The following is a 23,313-nucleotide window of genomic DNA, read 5'->3' as shown; positions in this document are numbered from 1 at the left end:
AAAGTCTCGGGAGAAGCGATTTGCAACATTGTTGGGTTTGCAACATTATAGAAGTTTTAGCGGAGCGATTTGCAACATTGTTGTTTCTATTTTGAGCGGAGGATTTGCAACATTGTTAAGACAGGAAATATCACAGAGATATGGGGCGAAATTATAGGGAAATATACAAGGAAATGGAGGGAAATTAAAGGGAAATGTACAAGGAAATGAAAGGGAATTAATGGGTAATGTACCAGGAAATGGAAGAACTTTTAACAAAAACGTAATTAAAATTAATTATTCTCAGAAAATGAGGTAATGAAATTTTTACCATACTTTGTTTATCTTCTGCGCCTACGAGATGGCAACCGGACTGACAAACCGGCAAGTACTTGTTGATGTCTACCGGGGGCATCCTTGCGCCTACGAGATGGCAACCGAATCGACGAACGGGTAGGCGCCGGTTGCCGCATGACAGGGGCACCTCTGCGCCTACGAGACGGCAACCGAATCGACGAACCGGTAGGCGTTGGTTGCCGTATGACAGGGGCACCTCTGCGCCTACGAGACGGCAACCGAATCGACGAACAGGCTAGCATCGGTTGCCACCCAACAGGAGCACACTTCACGCCTTCTGGGTGACAACAAACTTTTCGTTCCATTTTCTAATTGTGGCAGTTCAATTGACTGACACTAACTTTTCGTTCAATTTTGGACACCTCCTGACACATCATATGAGCGAATCTTGTTGCAAAAAAGTAGTCGGCCGTAGATATAAACTTATAAAGGAAGGAAAATAATTTAAAACACATTAAAAACAAACTCTGGTTGTATAGGTGTATGTCGTTTATTTATTTAATCGATCTGATCGCAGTATAGTTTTTTCATTCATTATACTTCGTCTTCCATAAGTTAATTACAAGTATTTCATCATCGTCTATAATCTAAAAGGGTATAGGGGTAAAGTTTTATAGGTATTTCACAGTATTGACTCTATTACATACGCTAATCAGATGGCTAATGTGTTCGTATCTACAAATATATCTTGTATTTGTTTCTTCTATATACATATACATATATACACATATATATAGAATCCGTATATGTGCATATCTATATATACATATATCCGTTTCGTAACACATCCCCCATCCCCACCCTTCAATCTCTCTCTCTCCCCCCCCCCCTCTCTCTCTCACACACACACACACACACTCTTATCCCTTCCATTACTCTATGTAGTTTTAACGTTTAACTTCCGGTTCCTTATGGGAATATCGATAAATCGTCGCAATTTTTTTTTGTCCATACGCATTTATTTCTTTTTTTTTCGTGATTTTCTGTATTTTCTTTATTTATCGGTGGTATTTTTTTTTTCATTTTTGTTTGTCGCTTTTTAGTAACTCGAACTCTAAAAGGTGTCTCGAGGAGAGAAAAAACTAAGTGGTGTGTCGTCGCCCCACGAGCGAGGGAAAAGTCTCGTTACGGGTGGACCAGACTCGGGGTCAACAAGATAAGTTGTTGTTGTTGATGATTTCTTATTCTTTTTTTTTTTTCGTTTTGGTTGTGTTTTTCTTTTTTTCATTAAAAGTATGTATGTATGTATGTATAGTTATGTATATTAGCATCCGCTTGATTTGACACATATGATTGAGGTCTCGAGCAAGTCTCTTCTGCTGCTTAGCTCGCATCTCACAGCCTAGAGGTGATTTAAACCAGACGCGAGGCCCGTTCTCAAACGGGACGCACCGCAAACGACGCACGATAAGTCCCCCGACAATCGCCAAGCTCGCAGGTGTATACATATTCCTTATACTTTTGTATATATATATTTATATAATATATTCACTGTTTTTCTTTTCTTTTTTTTTTTACACTTACGTGCCGCGCGCGCGCGTGTGTGTATGTGTTTTTTTTTTAGTTTTATTTTATTAACGTGATTTTGTATGTGTGTCCATATGGTCAATTGTGCATTTTCAAGTAAATACGACATAGTAAAATATTAAAGCGGCAGCAGAACGCATTGCAATACTGTTTGATCTATGAAAAAGATGTTCCTTCTCTGATCCCCCCACCCCCACCCCCACACCCTCGGAAACTTCATGCAATCGCCGCCATCTTGTGTGCTAATCTCTGTGTTTTTAAGTCCCTCAAGGGTCCACTTCTACCCCCCCCCCCCCCCCACCCACACCCCCTCCCCCCGTTTGTGATTTTAAAGTCTATCTATTTATGTACAACACGATTTTTAACGTATTTCTCTTCGTCTTGTCTCTTTGTTTGTTCTCATGACGCTTTCTTTTCCAAATATTTTCTCTTGCCCCTACATCATCACCACCCCCGCCCCGGGGCCGGCCCCCCCCTTACTCGCGAATAAACTCTTCTCATAGTCAACATGTCTCGTATAAACTATGCAGTGCCGATGCCTAAACGGATAGGCAACTACACATAAAATATATGGTAATCGACAAGTGAGTAACGTATTAAAATTAGAAAGTACATGTCGCAACATCGTGGACGATAGACAGAGACGTGACGAGCGTCTCGTGAACCCGCGCGTTCAGCTCGTGCTGGCTTTTCCTTCTCCGTCGCTCTTTCTCATCCCTCGACCCAACGCTGAAGACAGTGATGGTGTTGTATTGCTTTTTTTCTTTTTTTTTTTGTCGAATTCTAACATCCTCTCGTCGCCACGAGGCCACTCTTACGATTCGACAGGGCCTGTACAAAGGTGCGAAACCCTTCGCACGATCGAGTACTACCCTCGAGAGTAAGGTGACGGCGCTGAGGTAGATACAATGACGTTCGCGTGACAATTTTGAAGCAATCGCTCGAATTTCCTACGCGCGATAACGTCGGGAAATTTGATCCTTGGACGTTTGCTGGGAGCATCGCGGAGAATGGCAACGTTGCGCAATTTTGTTGCTCGACATCCTCAGCTTCAGACCTTCGTGCAGTGGAACCTCTGTTATCTAGACACGTCCGGGGACTAGGCAGTTCTGATAAACGGACTAGTTGAGGTAATGGAGGTGTACTAGCAATACTCTGCAAGAACCATCTACTATGGACTTTTATGCTTGGCTATGGTTGGGTAATAGAAGCTGGGGGTGCTGAAGGGTACTGAGTTCAGTCCCATCTAACCCCTCCGTAGCTTCTATTACCTAAACTATGCTCTATTATCTGAACTACTCGGTTACCGGAACTGCCTTGTCCCCGAACTTGTTCGGATAAGCGAGGTTCTACTGTACATTCATGCGAATAGACTTGGACCAACAGGACTATGTATCATACTCACGAAAATAAACGAAAAGTATTCGGGTAATATAGGTCTGCAAATCGAGTCTGTCGTTTCCACTAATTACTTTCCTTAATTTACTCGCCGTTAGAATATGTCATCGGTGTTTGATTGTATGACAACGAGAAAGTAGAAACGTGGGTACGAATGGGATAACAAGAGAGTATTACATGACTATAATGTTACTATAGCGACAGTCTCTGTTGCGTTAGAGTAATTTTAAACCTATCGCGCTTAAATCGAGACCGATTTCCTAACCTACGTTAGTCGGACATTTTCTGTTTATTTTTGTGCGTACTTCTAACATCCCCCGGAACCTCGTTCTCGGAATATCCTCGACACTGATCCGCGATTCCCAAATAGAAGAGTCCTACAATCGGTTGCGCTGTTCCCTAGCCAGGTGTCAAACGACCACGAAGGTTCCCCGAGTGCTCGACTCGTTTCCGCTCGGATAAACTCTCTTTCCGGAACTGTGATCCGTTCACGGGTATCGATTAAGTAGACACAGTGTATCGACGGGTACAATAGGTCACCCGCGGCTACGTGATTCCTCTTTTTAAAAAGATTCTTTGCTTTTTCTTCTGTTCGTCGATCCTCGACTTCACCTTTCCGTACAATAAACTATTCGTCATATATACTTACACATATGTGCTATACATGTACTATATACACACACATATATATACATATACATGACTCGTCTTCGGTTACTTATAAATATATGTTTATGTATATAAGTATTGGATAGTGCCTATCTAAATGAAGCACGACCGAATAGTTTCGGACCGTGCATGAAACGTGACAGGCACACGACACTTAAACGCGACCGATCGCTGCGCTACGCTATCCTTCGATGAGAGTTAAGGGAAAATGGCCGCGCGTATCTCTTTATTCTCTTCTAAACTTCATATTTTTTTTTTTTTTTTTTTTTTGGCATTCATTGTTCGTCTCTGTATGATCTACGCGAATCCGTGCTCGCAGAAGACTGTTTGCTTATGTGTGTGTTCTGTGTGTACGCGGAGATGTGTTCCTTTCAGAGCGGTGAAACGGACCAGTAGGCCTTGGACAGTATATAGACGCGAATCTAGACAAAGACTTCGACGCGCGAGAAGGTCGAGAACGTACAATGGAAAAACGAACTTCAGTCCTGAAGGAGATGCCCGAATATACGCGTCGGGTTTACTTTATTTTAGGAGAACGCTGCTGCCTGAACCTTTATGGGAACGCAAGATTTACGTGCTTGAGATACGAGTATATATATCGAAGTATAAAACGGTGAAGAGAGTCTCAGGGTCGAGGGTCTGTGCGTACAGATGTTAGTACCGAATGTTGTTGCCGTTGATCACTGATGATGCGAATTGGTAATATCTAGGATACCGTAGCAATACGTTTATGCGATGCTTTAGAGAATTTCAATTGGTTTTTTCTCGGTGCTACTGTTGTCAGAGACAGTGGTATCGGTTGCATCGGCGTGTGTATCGATATACGTATCAGTAACTTCGAGAACTATTCACCAATTCCTTGGTTAACCTTTGATATATTAGTAATTTTTACAAATTTCTTGGCAATATATTCTTTAGCATGTTAAGAGCTTGAGCTAGTACGATAACCCTATCGCTGTAAGTCTTTCTCGTCGTAGCATCGCAGCAAGGCAGATTAGTATGAAGAATTTTACTTTTAGTTTATACTTCGGCCAGTACAGTTCGATTAGTTTGTACGGTAGTCCTATTGCTGTTAGTCTCCGATATTTTCAAGTAATTCTTGGGTACTGTATATCCTTTGTAACGCACCGAGAGTTCGAACTCCCTTTTACATTAGACCTACTACGGTCGGTGTCCGAGTAATCCTAGTAAACGATTTCAAGACTTTGGCAGTAATATACTTTTCTTAATACATAGACAATTTCAACTATCTCTATAGTCGTAGCAGCGCGGTGTCGCGCATTGTAACTTTCAGAATTTTCTAGTAAGTTTGGTTTCCACCTCGTCATTACGTCTTAGTCCGCGCGTAAAATTTCTATGAATTAGAGGGACGCGTTCTCGCGACTTCTGCGAGCACAGGTGCATTCGTGCAGGAGTCGTACGTCCACGTAAAGCTGTTCACGCTGCAGCGTTCGTCCGTACTTCCGCCGCGCGTGCGCGTTCGTCGGCGTACTTCAACGCGCTATCCTATGCTACCCTAAGTTCACCTATAAGCAGTAGAATTATACATACCTATTATACTCTCTATAACGACAATGCGTGTAGAAAAATGAGCCTCTCGCGTCTTTGGTTAAACGCGAAGCATTTAGAAAGTATTCTGGCAGTGGTTTCGTAGATGCTTCGATCTTAGCCTCGGACCAAAAAATTTTGATTTCAGTTTCAATGGGAGTTAATTAGAATCGGAGTGAGTTTACTCGGGACGTGTCGGTTCTTCCTCGTCGATTCTCTCTCATCGTCATCAAAACTCTGCCACTCGACGAGCAACAAACATCTGCTCGCGCGGTTCGTCGGAGTCAACCTGATTACAATATTTAAGATCGAGATACGCTCTGTGTACTACCTGTCTGGTTTTTTCTTTTTTTTTTCTCTCTTGTATTGCCGCGCAGAGTTTTCGCGATACGGATAAAACCACATTGTCTATCTCATCGAAAGGGACGAGTGTAAATAAGATAGATCCTACGTATCCTAGTTTACATTGTGAAATTCAGTTAAAGGAAACTTATATCCTTTGGCATGTCACTTTTGGCCTTCTCGAGGATTAGCTTATAACGAGCCTACGAGCTCCCCTCGATCCAGTCGATCCGGAGTCCGCCAATACGGCATCGTCAATCGGGATTCGTACGTACTCTTCTTCGGTAACCGTATGTTCACAACGCGAAACGCAAGTGACTGCTCAGACAATGGCACAAGAGCAACGTGTTCCTTAGGGTGAAGTCGTTTAGGTCTTTAAGAAGTAAACTAGATTTCTGCTTTTGCGAGGCGGTTACTTCCATTCCTCCCGGTCTAGTTCACGAGTAGATGGTGATCACCTCCCGTCCGCCGCCACGCACCATCAGCACCCTGTCCAGACCCTCGGTGAGAACCTCTAGGAATTCCATATCTGTCGCGCGGTGGTCAAGAAAAATACAAATACAACAGCGCCTTCTCGACTTTGTTCTAACATTGTACCGTGTTTCGGGGTCTCCTTGAAATTTCACAAGGAATGCAACGAGGGATAAAAAGCTATCTATCTGTTAGATATTATAATCAAGAAAGGTCTTAAGCGTCGAAAGGATACAGTTTGATTCACGTTCCATTTTAGTGTCCCGTGGTGGTCCAGGAAGATTGAGGATGACTAACTGAGCGTCATGGCTCTTTTCGACGATCACTTCGTTTAGCTTCACGGAAGTGTGCATACGCCTCACGTCGCCCTCGTCGCTGAAAACAGTATAACGTCAGGCAAGTGATCTGATCGTCCTTTACATCGAAAGGATCGTTGAAATTATCGCTTACGGTGTAATCGTGATTTGCTTCGTCTCAGGGCTCTCAGTTTTCTTCTCTTCGCTCTCCTTCGCCTCCTTCTCGGTGTTCTCCTTGTTGTCCTGCTTGGGCGAGCCGGCGATCAACTTGGTCTCCTCGTCGCCGTCCTTCGTCTCCTCCACGCCCTCGTTGTTGTCGCCTCCGTCCGAATCCTTGCCCGACTCTGTATCCTGCACGAGCTTCTCCTGCGCCTCGTCCGCGTTCGCGTTCTGGCTTCCCGGCTCCTGGAATCTCACCTTGGTGGCGATCTTCACGTCCACGTTGTGGTGATGGTCCACGATCGTCTGCACCTGTGTTCACGATAAGAACGACGATCAGCGAATTCGGGCTCGGACCGCCGTGTCCCGAACAGCAGGAGACAGTCAAGTGTGTCGAAAGACGACTAACACTAGCGTCAAAGCACTCTATGATCTGGCTAAATAAATGACCACTAATGTAAGCATTCGGAATGAACGTGCCAATCAAGCTGAAACTGGGGCCGTTTTCGGGCGTACCAGAGATAATCATGAACAAGAAAGCAAACTGGTGGAGGCTTTTGTACAAAACGATGCAGCGACCGTTAGAGGGGGCGGTTGGAGCCATTGGGTACATTCCACCAGAGACAACTGATACCGATCCATGATCCACAACGTGTTCCGGGCAGAAAATCTCCAATGATCGGTGATCAGTTGTGTCCACCGAATGCACCCATTGTTACCGACAGGGAATCGCGAGTCTTCCGGAGTGACGATTCTCGCGTCACCTCCATAAGTTTAGTTTCTCTGAATGGGTTATTCGAGGTGACAGGTGTGAGTTTGTCAGATGGTCGACAAACGAAAATGCGTTGTTATGAAACATCGGAGACTGGGGGGCTCGGGGGGGGGCTCAAGGGGGTTGGGGGTGACAGGATCGTGGACGTGGCGTGTCTACGACACCGACAGGGAAGAAGAGAGACGGAGGAACTCCGGGAGTTGTCTGACAAACCAGAGGTAAATTTTCTTCGGCGGGTACCTCGTTGAAGTCCACCAATGTCGGCACCTTATCCGTGACGAGCACGCAACAAACAGACACATACTCATCAGTATCGCTGTAGCAGTTCTTATTATATATATATTATATATCGTATACGCGTGTATTCGCACAGTCGTATCGAAGTTAGTCGTCTTCGCGGTTTCGTCACTTACCACTCCAAGGGACTCCTTCTTGTTCAGCCGCATCTCCCTCAGCATCTGGTTCCTCTGTTCCATCACCAGGGTTCGCTCGTACGTGTAGGCAGATATATCGGAATCCATCTACAAAGATCAAACGTTGAAATTAGATTCTAGGCACGTCCTTCTACTTCCAAACCGAAGCTTATGGTCGGAACGATGGGCCACGAGATCGTTTATCCATCGATCCTGACCAGATGTAGCTGTAACAGCCAACACTATTCGATGCTGTAGAAATTTAACCCTTTGCACTCGAGAGGTGACTGTCAGTCACCATTAGGTTTCACGCAGCAAATCTACAATACCTAATGTTTCTTTAGGTTTCATTTCTTTGGAGGTTTTTTTTTAATGGTGACCTTATTCTCAAATCTAGATAGCTTAGAATTCATGGCGATAGAATGCTAAGAAACATCTCGAGTTGCTGGTAGATACCAGACAAAAAAGGCCTCGAGTGCAAAGGGTTAAGATACTTGGTCTTCTTACCATTTCTACGATTTCCACCTCAGCTTCGATCCTAAGGTCGTACAGGAACTTCTTCAAATCCTTCTTCATCTGGATGGAGTTGTCCTCCATCTGAGCCACGGTGAAGATCCTCATCTTGCAGTTCTTCCACGTGCGATGTTGCTTCAGCAGGAACGGCAACAGCATCAGAAGACCACCGTCGTGCACGATCCACCAGACGTCGATATAACCGACCACCTTCTCCGTCGAGTCTGGGAAGAAGTTGATTCCTTTGGGCACCAGCAAAGCCATTCTAGCCGCTGCGACGGCTCTGACCGTCTGCAAGAAGACTCTCCAGGTCCTCTCATCCTGCGATTGTTTCCAGCCGTAAGGCCAGCCAAGGATCACGGTGTTAGGTTTCATTCCACCGAGTCCAGTGGTCTGGACCAAAGAGCTCAAACCATCGACGATGTTTCTCGCCACCAGAACGTCGACGAATCCCTTGACCTTTTCCTCGGTAATCGTCTTGCGCAGACTCTGCTTGGCGGCCAGAGCTTCCCCAGAGTTCTGGATGTAGTCACCACCGATGCAACTGACGGAGACGGTGAGACCCTTGCCTGCCTTCAGCTGGCTGGCGAACGCGAAGAGCTTGCGGTACTTGGGCACCAGGTCGTCCGTCAATTTGGCCAGAATGAGAATTTGAGGCCTCCAGTTCTTCGTGTGAGGTGGCCCCTCTTCCAGTCGCAGCAGGGAGTAACGAGCGGCCGACAGAGCCAAACCACGGATACCGTCGCCCCATTCCTTCTCAGCGCCACGGTACTCGATGTACTTGTAGATGCAGCCAGCCATACCCATGGCCAACAGCGCATAGTACCAGCTGGTCATGAACATAATGGCGATGCAAAGGGACAGACCGAGGAAAGACAGACTCCAGTGGTAGTACTTGAATCTGGGTCGCCAGTTGGGCGTTCGCAGGAGAGTCTGCAAGGCGCAGGCCAGGTTGACGAATCCGTAGCACATCAGGAAAAACATGGAGAGCAAGGGAGCCAGGTAGTCGACGTTGCCGAGGAGGATGCCGCATTGGCAGATGATGATTGTTAGCACGAGGGCTCTCGTCGGTTCGCCGCGTTTGGAGCTGGTGGCAAACGGCGTCAAGAACGGAATGATGCCGTCCTTGGCGATGGCTTGGAGCAGTCGAGGGGCACCCGTCAGCGATTGGAGACCAGCGCCAAGAGTGGAGAGGAACGAACCGATCAGGATCACCCATTGGTTCGGCCAGGCCATGTTGGCCACTACCAGCTTGCCACCGATGCTCTGACCGAATTTATCTCGCAGCAACAGATTGTCTACCGTGCCAGCGAACAGCAACACGCAGGAGAGGTACACCGTTGACGTAGTGAGGATCGCGCAAATGGTACCGATTGGGATCGACTTCTGGGCGTCTGCCAGGTCACCTGATCTGTTTGAGCCCGCCATGATACCTGTGCGAGAGAATTTATGAAGATTCGGTTACTAGATCGATCGGTGACGGTGATTAATGCGAGTTAGGCCAATCGCACACGGTGCAACCGATCTGTTTCAAATCACTCTGAAACTAGTTGCATGCGACCGTGGATCTAGGTAAAACAAAGATAGCGGAATAGGTAAAAACAAAGAGCGCAAACGGTTTGCAACACTAATTTCAAATCGGTTGCGCCGTGTGCGATCTAAGTGCGAGGCCTTAGAAGCGCAAGTGTGTACTTTAGATGGGGCCAAGTGAAATGATTCAACTAGCTTCATTCAGAAACCTCTAGGATATCAAATGTATTGTTTTAGGATAGCGAGAGAAATGTTTCGTTAGCTTACCCGTGACAGAAGGGAAGAATATGCCGATGAGGATGGTGAAGGTGGTGGTGAGGTCGACCTGAATCTGATTGAAGGAGGATGTCGCCATCATATCGATGTCCTTCGGATCGCTTCCGTAAGCAATTAGCTGACCTTCCTCTTGGAAGCTGTCCCATATGTTTTCTAAACGCAATGTGTCAGTTATTTTCACAACAATCGAGCATTAACTACAGGGTGATCCGCTCGTTAGGAGACGCGATGGACAACCGCAACAATAGCTGACCGTCATTCTAGACTTTATATGCAGCGAAAGTGGCTGCATGGGTCACCGTCATAAAGTCTACAATGACGGTCGGTTATTGTTGTGGTTGTCCATTATGTCTACTAGCGAGCGGATCACCCTGTATAACTACGGATACTTCATTACCTAAGAATACACCACTGGCCAGGCCACGAATTCCATTGATGATGGTCAAGTTGTTCTGCATGTAGTACGGATCGCAATTGTTTGGGAGCAGGCTGTTGTTGCTCTTGCAGTAGATTTGATGGAGGACTCCACTGGTGTTTTTATTGCAGTCCGCCATCACGTCAATGTCCTTCAGCAACCTCCTACCCAGGATGCACATTCTGAAACAAGCAAACGTTCGTGTCAGTTCTTGTTAACCCTTTGCACTCGAGGCCCTTTTTTTAGTATCTACCAGCAACTCGAGATGCTAAGCTATCGAGATTTGTGAATCGGATCACCTTTACTTCACCGGCAATCATTTTATTGACGTTTCGAGTTCCAAAGAAATTAAACTTAAAGAAACATTATTGCTGATAGATTTTCTGCGTGAAACCTAATGATGATTGAGAGTCACCTCTCGAGTGCAAAGGATTAATTCCACCGGGATAAGAGTGCACAGAGCATAGTTACGTACTTGAGGGACTCGTTGCCGTAGAAGTTGTAGAAGAGTCCCACGTAAACAGCCACGATGGAGAGAATAACGCAGGCAAGGGCAACCGTGGCAAACTTGTTGACGAACTTGACGCCAATGAAGACGATGGTGCCCATCACCACCAGTAGACCCGTACCGTACACTCGAAAGTTGTTGTACATGATACTTGGATCCTTGGTGAAGTCCCCAAATATGCTCAGCGACGGCGCCATGTAAGTCTGAAACAGAGGTTGATGTTCTCCACCTGGCAACGATCCAAACGACCCTGTTCTATATTGCATCGGATTTGGAGGAGACTTGCAGGAGACTTGGAGGAGACTCCAAGGGTACCAGGGAGACTCTACGGTAACCTTAGGTGTCAGGGATTAGGAGAATAGATCGTCAGGATTTAACTAGCAATTAGAAGGGGATTAATAGGTAAGTTAATACCGAGTATCGGGCATTAACGATGGAACTGTTCCAAGCGGAGACTCACCAGGACGATCTCAACTGCACCGATGATGTACATGGCAGCGGCCAAAGTGGTGCCTGTGTAGAAGAGCATCCCCACGGCCCCACCGAACTCTGGACCCAAGCTTCTGGATATCATGAAGTAGGACCCACCGGCGGGTACCACGCCGTTGGTTGCGATGGCGCTCATACTGATAGCGGTCAGCATTGTCTGCAGGCAAACAGATTAATTCTTTAGTACCGTACAGTTTCAAGACGTCTCCAATATTCATCAAGATTTCTTAGTATTTCTTAGTATCTCTTAGTATTAACGACACTGGATCATCCTCTCTGATGTTACCTGTCCTACTAATTTTTAACTGATCCAGAGATGGGGGTATTCATATTCATAAATACAAATATCAATAAATTTATGAATAAAAATGTGAATAACGCATTTTTATTCAGAATTAACTCTTCATTAAATAACGTTAATCACTTACTTACACACTCCAACCAAATGGATAATTACAAAAATTATGTAATTTATGGAAATAAAACAATCGTTGTTGTTTCTATTATAAAAAGCATCGTAGTTGTGTTAATAAACACGTATACGAAACTCTGGAATACGTATAAGCACCTTGGAACCTTGGCACCTTAATGAATTAATGACACACTTTCATTACCACCTTTTGGTTGTAAGAATACCGAATAAAAAATAATGATACAGGGAGAAAAAAGCTTGATCCTGGCAGCTTAAGAGAGGTTTACAATTCGTTTAATGAAAGTGTGTTTCATCAAATTCATTATCCCCAGAATTTCGTTTACGTGTTTACTAACACAACTATAATGTGTTTTATAATAGTAACAACAATGATTCTTTTATTTGCATAAATTACATAATTTCTGGTAATTACCCATTTGGGTGGAGTGAAACTATTCTGTGCGGGATAGTAAACAATGTAAGTAAGTGATTGACGTTATTTAATGAAGAGTTAATTATAAATAAAAATGTGAACAACACGCTATTTATGGATAAAAATGTGAATAACATGTTTAAATTTAATCATATTCAAATAAATTAATTCATATTCATAAAATAAATAAATGTACACATAATATTAATTAATAATAACAATAAATTTATTCATATCACAAATCCGCGTGGTGTTAATTTATTCATATTCATATTTATGAATATGAATACCCCCATCTCTGAACTGATCATAGTCAAAGGTTGTTCCCAAAGGACAAAAGGACCCATAACCTTCCTGAATCGCCACGATGCTCGCCGATACTCACCACGCAACAGCAACAGAGCACGATGAAGAAGCCCTGTATGGCGCCAGCCGTGCCCACGACCCACGTGAGACGGATGAAGAGGATCACGCCGAAGATATTCTGGATGCAAGGTAGAAAGACACCAATCAGCGTTCCCATTCGTGCGCCACCTTGCACCGGAGGTGCCCTGCTGTCCGGATCGGTCGCAGCCGGGATCGTGTTGCTATAATTCGACAGACTGTTGAGCAGCGTCGAGATCCGAGGTCGGTCCTCCATCTCTTCCTGAAAGTAAGGAAGATCAACTTATGACGTCACGTTGCCGAACTTCTAGGTTATCAAAGACCTACATGGAAGTTTTCTGTTGCGATAAGTATCAAGGAGTTTCAAGTATGGATCTGAGAATGCTCTAGACACTCTGACTAGTTTTGTATATGCATCGCAGCGTCGACAGTTTTTAGCGACGATTAAACGACGCGTGGAATCAAATTGGATTCCTCAACGAATGAATATAAGTGGACTGTAACTCGATCGAATGCGAACTTGCGCGAACTTGTACTTTCAACTAATAAGCTTCATTTTCTATCCGAATGCGAAACTGAACTATACACGCGACACCATCTGCAGGGACCTCTATGGATCCTCACGAGGAGCTACAATACACAAATCCTGTGAGATTTCTCCACCCAATCTCATGGAATGTGTTTCACCGCACCCTTTGCTAGTGTCAGCCATTTTTTAATCGGCAGCTCACGCTCCCGCGAACTTTTCGCGGAAGAAATTTTAATAACCGCTTAATTCGCCGGTTGTAATCAACGCTTTAACGACATAGCGCGCCGGAGAGAGTTGAATTTAAACACAGGAATTAATATAAGAGAGAAGACTGAACATACCCGGAAGAAATTGCAATTTAACAGTTTGACCCCAACAGCTACGGCGCACCTGAAAGCTGTTTACTCGTCGAGTTCTTGGGAAGGGGTAGTTTCCAGTCGACAGGAAACTCGCCATGGACCCGGATTGAACGCGCCAAAAGGCTCGCCAGCAAGGTTACCGTGAAACTTCTTGTTAATTGGATCGCTTTGAGGCTGTTTCCGTCCATGGTGCAACGAACCTAAATTTTCTTGACGTCTTTCTCTCGCGAGTCATTGACTTTCAGATGAAACGAGGAGGACCAGCGCTTGATTCCAGGCTTTCTCGTACGTGTTCCGTCGAATTAAGCGCGTGCGAGCTTGGTTTCGAAGGCTTGGGCTAGCAGGTTGCTCGGGAGTGCCACATTTGCGTCGAGTTACGCGCGCCATATACCTCCCCAGGGTATCGGAGCAAAGTGGACATAACTCGAGCCCACCCTGGAGAGCACTTACAGCTCGTTTGGTTACTTTCAAAGGTTGCATTACCTCGCGACCGCCTCGAGGAGGAACGGAGGTTGGGTGACTGGCAATAAACCGGCGAGGATTCCTCGTCGTAACGTTTTAACGTAAATACGGGGTGTTCGGTGACTGGTGGTACAAGCGAAAAGGAGGTGATTCTACATGCAAAACAAGTCGAAGGTATATTAGGAGGTTGCATTGAAAGCCGCTGTTTTTAATGTTTTTTGAGCATTTAATTCAATGGCGAAGTATATAAAATTATCAATCGAAATATTTGCCCTCGAAAGCTATTACTTTTTCCCATTTTTCTGGCAAAAGTTGAATTCCGCGACGATAGAACGCTTTCTTTCGAGCTTATCCCATGTTGCATCGATCTTGACAAATGTGTTTCATGTGGTTTTAACAACTCGTAATATGCGACGGTTCTCACTGTCTACGGTATTCGCAGTAAAATCCACAGGTTTTCGCAGTAAAGTTCGCAGGTTTGCATTCAATGCAAACCTCCTAATAAAATCAAAATTTTTCATGTAAGGCTTTGCTTTAGAGAAAATCGACTTTGAATTACCGGCGAGTACGGGTGCACTCGATCGTCTTTCGCGTGGGTAAATCACGTTGTCTTTGTTACTTGTATATATTAGGTTGTCCTAAAAGTTTCTTTCGTGAGTTGCATTCAATTATTTTCTGTGGCAGTGTTTATATAAATAGACAATCTAATTTCTTAGACATTGATGCTGTAACAGTAACGGAGCGAAATGAATTGTACACAATTTTGTAATGTAACATGAAACGTAAAATGTTGTGTATGCATTAATTATTTATAAAAGGAAAGAAACATTTGGGACAACCTAATATTTGTATGCTGTAACAGTAATGGAGCGAAATGAATTGTACACAATTTTGTAATGTAACATGAAACGTAAAATATTGTGTACGCATTAATTATTTATAAAAGGAAAGAAACATTTGGGACAACCTAATATTTGTAAAATCTTTCCAGTCTTCTGAAAAAGTTCAACCGTATTACACGCACGGTTTTCTGATACATTCAACGCGAGCTATGTTTATATCGTACTCAGAGGCCTCTAGAAAGGGATACTATTTTAGTCTGAGCAACAAAATAATCGATAGCTCGAAACACCTACGTGTTCGCACCGAAATAGTTTGTATACGAATTAGTCTGACCACCTACGTATTTTTCTACTTAGCGCCTCGACCGGGACGTCCTATACTCGAAGTAGAAAATTCCCTGCGTTGTCAGACACGCTGTTCTACTCTCGACACTAGTTGATTCTTTTAGATCCCAAGTCATTTGTTTATCTATTAAATTAAGAATGAATGACATTTTTAACAGTAAATAAACGACGCAAGACAACGGCCGGTCCTCGACGAAGAAACTGAACTTTAATCTGACGACGGGCGGTGCAATTAAACGCACTTATTTAATTAATTAACGAGTTACTCTCTCGCTTCACCTGCGATCCTCTTACGCCGAGGGGGAAAGAAAGTAGAAATCCTAGCGCGCCATTAGTGAGATAATTAAACGAAACGCGATCCTGACAACTATGCCTCGCAGAGAGTTGTTTGCGCGGAATAATCGCTACGTAATTCGGTCGATAATTGCACGTGGACGTGGATGAAAAATGAGGATCGCGACAGTGAAACACGACCCCCAGCAAGAATTTCCCCGACGGAACTGCATCGCCCCGGGGATCTTTTCATTAAAAACTAGAGGCGAACGCTATTTAGAAAGAACTTTCATCGAAATTCTTCTGGAATTTTAGCTGGATCACCAGAGGTACTCGCAATCAAGGGTCGGGGATAAAAATGGCCACGAAATGGGGTACCTCTTATTCTCTCGTTGCAGTGACGAAACGATACAATTTCGAGCATTGTTCGTTAGCGGAAATTTCCCTTTTGAGGATCGAATGTATCATCAATCCTGGGCGAAATAGTATTCAGTCAAAAGAATCGACGCGAGTGCAACGAGATTTGCATATGTATCAGTGGGTGGAAAAGTTCGGTACGTGTAGGAAATAGAATGCGAGAGTTGGCTTTAGTAGTTTTCCTTTTTTTTTTTTTCATGAAGAGGAGAATGAATCAATGAAATCGATTGGGAACAATTTCAGTATAAAATTCAGCGTTAAAATTTCTTCTCACTAGAACTGTTCTCAATAAAATGTGACGGAATTTTATTATAACATTCCCTCATAGCGAAACGTAACTAAATTTTACAAAGTATTTCGTTCTCTTCTAACAAGGAAAGCTTTTTAGGTGTCCGTCTCCAATTGTTCCGATTTTTGGATACGTTTTAAAGGGCCAAAAAAATAAGATACACGTATTTTTTTTATATTGCCCTGTTTTCATATTTAGGGGTTGAAACGATCACCTAAAGTTTCAGCTGCAATAGGATCTCCGAAACTTCGAAGATCTTTTATCATAGATAGAAGAAAACTTTAAAAAAAAATAATTTGTTTATAATAACAGCCTATTGCTGAGACTTGAGGGGGTCGTTTCACCCCGTGAATATAAAAACGGGCCAATATAAAGAAATACGTATATATCTTATTTCTCGGTCCTTTAAAACACATCCAAAAATCAAAACATTCGAAGGCGGACACCTAAAAAGCTTTCCTTGTAAGTGATTACTAACCGAACCTTACCACACCCAAAAAATAAATGTTCTCCTTCTTAGATCCCGTTCCTCTACTTTTCCACTTTCATATACAGTCGCACCAATTAATTTCGACCGAATACTATCCGCCAGGGGCGATATTAGACTCATAGCTAATCACGGGTCCATAGCGAACCTGTTCGCCGCCATTTCGCCTGGTTTCCCCGGACAAAGCGGCCAAGAGACAGAGGCAGACGTACAAGCGAGAAATCAGCGCCGATAAGGCTGTCTTGCTCGGAGATAATTTCGACAGAGCGAGCCACGGCAAGAAGAGAAACGGATAATTGGATATCCAGGAATCGAGGTCGATGCCGAACCGCGCGTTCCAGCTATGAGGCCCCCGGACTGAAAGAGCACGTTAATTAACCGGCTATAAGGGCACGTTCGAACCATGGCTCCGCTTGCGTCACTCTAGGCCACCCTTTTTCTTTCATTTTCATGCGGCCTCTATGCAGAGGCCAGTGTGCAATCGTTACGTAAAGCCGCGTTCCTACACACGCGCGCGAAATCAGGCCTGAACAGGATTAAAGGATTGACGGAGCAACGTTTTATCCCAGTGCTCCTTAATTTTGAGCATCCTGCGTCAAGGAACCCTTACTCGTTGGTTGGATAATTGGATAAATTCATCTTGCTACGAAACTTTAATTTTCCAATAATAAGAACAAGTGCGGAATGAAAGAAAGGAAACATTGGTCATCTAAGGTGATCGAAACCAGCGGAAGACGTTCAAACGACCCTGTTCCGGCGCGTCGCCAATCAGCGAATCGCGGCAGTTGACTCTGCGATTAATTCAGCTGGAGGCGGAGGTGAAACTTTCGTTCAAAGGTACTTCGACGCAAACTCGAATCGAATTCTACGGTTTCTTATCGACCGGTCCGTCGACAAACTTCCCTGCTCGAGTTGATGAACGTGTCGAAGCTGAAAGCGAAACTATTTTCCCTAGCGAGCTGTTCCGGTTGAAATACGCCGGAGAATTAGGCTCGTTCTCTTTATCTCGAGATAAACTTGCTACCAAAGACGTCGTTCCTTTTAGGATCTCGTTTATGAAAACTCCTTTCTTGGGGCTGGAGTACTTCGTCTCATCTTTGCAACGAGTTACTTTTGTTTAAAAGCAAGCAAAAGAGAAAATAATCTACGGGATGGAACGTGGATCGAGAGAATTGGAATCTAATTTAATTTGTCACTTTTTATATACCGGCGAGGATAATGATAAAATTTTTAATCCTTTGCACTCGAGGCCTTTTTTTCTGGTATCTGTCAGCAACTCGAGAGATGCTTTGATTGACTTCGAAAATGAGATCTCTAATTTGAGATTTGAAAATCAGGTCACCTTTGCCTCAATGACAATTTATTGACACTTCGAGTTCCGAAGAAATTAAACCTAAAGGAAATCTAGTGGTGACTTGGAGTCACCCTTAAGGGTTAATTAGTATAGGACGAATTTGGCAAAAAAAAAAAAAAATGAAAATAGAAATTATTTAACAGAAGCGTTAGGAAAACAAGTGATTTAATAAGAAGAGCTGGGAGACACTCTGAGGAAACTGTCCCCGTCGGCCGATGAACAAAAGAAAAACTGCCGACGAAGGACGACGCCGGTCCCGAACAATAAAAGAGACGCACAACCGCAGAAGAATCCGTTCGTGGCTCGCTTGTTCGTTGAACGACAATTAAGCGAATTGCACACTCGAGAATATTCAACCCTGTCTCTCCCCCTCTCTCTCTCTCTATTCCTCTCACTTTCGTGTTTTAATGAAGGACCCTTCGTCCGAGAAAGGGAGCCTGAGCCTACATCGTCCCAGTTTTCTTATCCGTTGAACTTTTGCCGTGAAACGTCTGTTATCCATTCGCGATACAGGCTGCTTCAAGATATGAGATATAGACGGAAGGCGGAAGGATCATTTACGCCAGGAGCAGCGAGTAAGGTTAAACGTTTCGGCGTGACCAAAAATTAGCAGACATCGTCATACAGTCAGTCCCGTAAGTATTCGTACTCTCTATATCTGTTCAAGAAATTTATTCAAATTAAACGTCAAGTTTGATGTTTCCAAATAAATTTCTATTCTAAATATGTACATGTATAAAGCCTGTGTACACGCTATTTGTGTACATATCCATGATGGAACGTTTATTTGAAAACGTCGAATCTATCGTTTAATTTAGGCAAACTACTCGAATAGAGGGTACGAATACTTATGGGAATGTGGAATTCTATTCTTAAAACGACCCCAAACATTTGAATTTCTAGTCTATTTTGTCCCCAATGAAACTCTCGATGTTACTTTTAATGTAAATGTATTCACGGAAGAAGAAAAAATCAGACGTGGAAGTGATTATGCTCCGTATTGGGTCAGACATATTCTACCCTAAAATAAATATTTGTTCCGACAACGAGAGAGTGGCAAACAAAAATTCTTTCAAACAAACACACGATTATCCAAATTTCGCCTCCTATTTACGATCGCCATTTGCTCCATGTCTACTCGCAATAATTTCAGAGTATCTCAATTTCCCTGAAACGTACGCGAACGAACCTCCAGCGTAAACACGCGATATAGTCCGCGCTGTTATTATCGTTATTGTTACTTACGTTGTAAAGGAAGAGATTAGTCTCGTATCCCGTCTTCTTCTCGGAATTGCCTCCACCCATCTCGCCGTCTCCGCCGGCGCCGCCGCCATCGCCTGGAAAACGAGAACAAAAAGATGAATGGTTTTTCATTCATGAAATTTTCATAGGGAATTCTCGGTCGCGATGTTTATTCAACGACGGTTCGACGACGTCCGACTGTTCGAGCAGCGAACGCGGTGCCGCGCCGGATTACCATTGGCGAGACCGTCGAGTGCTTTCAAGTTTGTTTCTATTGATTTTAATATCATCCTAATAGAGCGGCGAAGTTTTAATAGAAACACGGTGACGGAAATGGGAACGCTTTAGTCGGAAAGTTTTAATAGGCGTCGAGAGAAGGAGAAGCGCGTTGATAGATTTCAATTTGTTCGTAAATCGAGAATAGGGTCCTCTATCCCCTACCCCTTCTTTGTTCGAATTGAACTCGAATCTCGTTCGGGTTCGAATTCGTTCGATTCGTCTCGGTCTTTCGTTAGCCTTGACAGTACGGTTGTCGAAGAAATAGTTCCAAATTTTAATTGAATTATATTTAATACACTGTGCTCGTGTAAAACTACGTAATTAATGAAATTATTCGAGTCAAATCTGGAATATAAAATACTTTTCTTTTGACTCGAATGATTATCGAAAGCAGCCAAGAAAGATACCCTTCCGACGGAAAATTCATCGGCATCTTATTAAGCTGCTAGTAGTTCGAGTCAATATTTGAGCCAACCTTCCAACGAAATTCTAACGTTACCGAGGAAAGAACCTTCGACTCCGCTTAAAACGTGCAGCTAGGAAAACATCTCCCAAGCCGGCTCCGAATCGGCAACTTTCAGTTAATTACTTTACTACTTTTAAGATTCGTTAGCTAGTAGTACGAGTCGATCTTTCAGCCGGCGCTTTACGGGTACCACGCTATTGTCGGCTTAAAAGGTTTATCGATATCGAGAAAGCACTCTACCGTCGCAGAAGGTACGTCTAGACCTACGATTGTCAATCGATTAATCTCGTATCGGTTACTTCAAATTGCCAGTAGACGGAGTCGATTTATCAGCCGTCAATCGTGCCGTTCACTCACGGCCGATGCGAAAAAGAAGTATTTCTTTCCGGAACGACGCGACACGTGCCAATGAAAGCTCAGCCACGGTACTATCTAATTATTTATCACACTAAATTACTATAATTCTTGTTCTACTACAACGCTCATCATAAACAGTTCAATGGCACTTCCTACAATTTAATTCTTCATTTCAACACAACGTTTACCCTCGTTTTATTTCGTACACCCTCGCTCATAAATACGTGGACGTTTACTACTTTCAATGAATAATTACTATGCAACTTTTATTGCTAAATTCTATATTGGATGTGTATTTAACAACATTTAATAATATTAAATGTTTCGACTGCCATATTTAATTTTATAGTGGAACTATGGGATCGTTTAGATAGAAAAGTTCAGAAAGAATATTCAATGTATCAAACACATTTATGACGAAATATTACAAAATAAGTGAGATAATATTACTTCGGATCTAACGAAGAAATTAACAGTATCCAAGTTTGGTAAAAGAAATTTTTACGTTATCGAGTTATCTCTATAGTTTCATCATTGCTAATGTGATGTTAGGAGAAACTATTAATAAAACATATTCGCTAATGCAACATAAACATATCGAAAGATAAATGATATAATTTATATTAATAGATTCGCAACTTTTATTAGATATTTATTTCTATTAAGCAAGTGTCCACATACTTCTGAGCGGGGGTGTATACGCGTCTTTCTTCCCTCTATAGACAGAAAAAATGATTCTTTTTCATACTCTAAATATAATTTCGAGTACGAAATGAATTCCATTTAACAGTTACACGTCGAGTCGACGCGAAATCATAAATTAAAACGAAACTCGATTGTCCGTGCGGTGAATTGATACATTGATCGATGGACGGGAACGCTGCAGAGCCGAAGGTAGTCCGCAGAGGCGTCCCGACGTGCCTCGACGTCGAATCGACGCCTGCCACTTCCGCGGCCACGTATTTCTGCCCGCAATAACGAGCTACGTGTAAGCACGTTTCAATCCGCCCCGCTCGTCGTGAATTCCGCGAGCGTTCCCCGTCCGACATTTCGGTGGACGTCTTCTTTCGCGACCTCGTTGGCGCCGCGACGCTTCGCGAGACTTGGCAGAAGAGCCCCGCTGAACCGTGGCGAAATAAGAACGAATCCTGCGTCTTCCACGCTCGACTTCCCACGCGAACCGAGGCTATTTAACCTAATTGTCTTCGGGTGCAACGAATTCGAGATTTATAATCGAAGATCTTACTCAAATTTTCTTATCGACTTATGTGGTTATCTCGAGATTCCAGTGCCAAGGTTAGGTGCAATTTGTAGTACCTAATTTCAAGATAATTGTACAGTTGTAGGAGTTAATTTATCAATGTTTCCATCGTCGTACTTTTAGAACATCGTAGACGCTTGTAACGCGTGTAATATTCGTTTATGAATTCCGTTGCTTATATAGAATTATAAATTAGAGCATTTCCAGTAAAAGCTTATGTCTTCGATAGATACCGTAACGAACGACGATCGCGTCTCGCAAAGGGACAAAGAAACAAATCAGAGAAGTTAATATTGACTGGCCTACTTTTTTAAATTGCTCGACTCAACCCGGTTTGTTGCTTCGGGGACACTTGTTTCGAATATCGAACTTCTCCTAATTGCTGTACGCTTTTTCATCTCGAGATCCCCTTAAGAATCTCATTATCATAGCGACGAGAAAAACGCCGAGAAGCCTTCCCTCCGATCCAACCAGAGAAACGTTAATGTAAATAACGGACAAGGTCGGTCCAAGACAAAAGCACATCTTCGAACGATCTATTTTTAAATAATAAATTTCCTAACGTGATCGCGTTAATTTTATTTCGAGTTCCTACGTACCTAATCCACCCCCAAGAAACCCCAAGCGTTTGCTTTAGCAGCGATAATTCAAGACTGTTACGTCCGATTATAATAATTATCGACGTATTCGACCACAAATTCACCGAACGGTCCGGTCTAACGAGCCTGCTCGGAATTTATGCGAGGGTGGGTCGCCTCGAGTCGAGCGTTACCTGGATACGTCCAACGGTTGTAAAATTATAGGGCAATTTCCCGTGTTCGTCGCGATGCAGGAATTCTTAGGCGTGCGCGTCAACCGGCGCCACGAGATTAATTCTGTTCAAAGGAAACGCCAGCGAAATCCAAGGTGGCATGTTTGGGGATGGTCTGTTTATCAAGTTTGCTCGACGCAAAATGAAGATACACAGGGTTGACCCGTTAATATACTGACGACGAAACAGCGACGACCAATAATTAGCCATAATGGCTGAGTCTCGTTAACGCGGGAGTCGCGGTGTCGCGGTGCCCGTTTAACCTGGACCCGTATTTAGACGGTTTCCAGCCGACAAACTGCATCGAGTTACACGGCTCCCTAATTATTTTAATCGTGTTTGCTCCTTCCATTATGCACTCACAGGTACCCCCTGCGGCGGGACTCTAACCGACGTTGAAAGCGACTGACGTTCACGGTCACCGTTCATTGGTCACGGTGACAATCAGACCGTGGGCAGTTACTATCAGAGCGTGACGGTGAGCGGGAGAGAGCGTGGCGGTGAGCGGGAGAGAGCGTGACGGAGAGCAGGAGAGAGCGTGACGGTGAGGAGGAGAGTACGTGACGGTGAGCAGGAGAGAGCGTGGCGATAACTATCAGAGCGTGACGGTGAGCAGGAGAGAGAGTGACAGTGAGGAGGAGAAAGCGTG

The 23,313-nt window shown here is 43.8% G+C and overlaps 1 protein-coding gene across 12 annotated transcripts in view; it reads right to left on the bottom strand.

Annotated features, from left to right (window-relative positions):
- Positions 1 to 2,320: 2,320 nt before the first annotated feature.
- The window catches only part of LOC128880531 (solute carrier family 12 member 4), a 142,884-nt gene continuing 121,891 nt past the window's right edge, over positions 2,321 to 23,313 (bottom strand). For 10 of the 12 annotated variants that reach the window (XM_054130724.1, XM_054130734.1, XM_054130733.1 and 7 more), the window contains 12 exons: positions 19,494 to 19,585; positions 12,893 to 13,153; positions 11,634 to 11,819; positions 11,141 to 11,376; positions 10,648 to 10,847; positions 10,242 to 10,403; positions 8,439 to 9,877; positions 7,932 to 8,039; positions 7,732 to 7,785; positions 6,742 to 7,058; positions 6,527 to 6,666; positions 2,321 to 6,349 (listed from right to left, as the gene is read on the bottom strand). In XM_054130724.1, the coding sequence (XP_053986699.1) occupies positions 6,258 to 6,349; positions 6,527 to 6,666; positions 6,742 to 7,058; positions 7,732 to 7,785; positions 7,932 to 8,039; positions 8,439 to 9,877; positions 10,242 to 10,403; positions 10,648 to 10,847; positions 11,141 to 11,376; positions 11,634 to 11,819; positions 12,893 to 13,153; positions 19,494 to 19,585 (3,287 nt within the window). In that variant the 3' untranslated portion in view covers positions 2,321 to 6,257. The remainder of the gene's footprint in view (positions 6,350 to 6,526; positions 6,667 to 6,741; positions 7,059 to 7,731; positions 7,786 to 7,931; positions 8,040 to 8,438; positions 9,878 to 10,241; positions 10,404 to 10,647; positions 10,848 to 11,140; positions 11,377 to 11,633; positions 11,820 to 12,892; positions 13,154 to 19,493; positions 19,586 to 23,313) is intronic. The other 2 variants (XM_054130726.1, XM_054130727.1) reach the window with 2 other exon arrangements.

Source organism: Hylaeus volcanicus, chromosome 7 (genome assembly GCF_026283585.1).
Source record: "Hylaeus volcanicus isolate JK05 chromosome 7, UHH_iyHylVolc1.0_haploid, whole genome shotgun sequence".
In the NCBI taxonomy this organism is placed as follows: Eukaryota; Metazoa; Arthropoda; class Insecta; order Hymenoptera; family Colletidae; genus Hylaeus; species Hylaeus volcanicus.
This window is presented reverse-complemented; position numbering and strand designations above follow the sequence as displayed.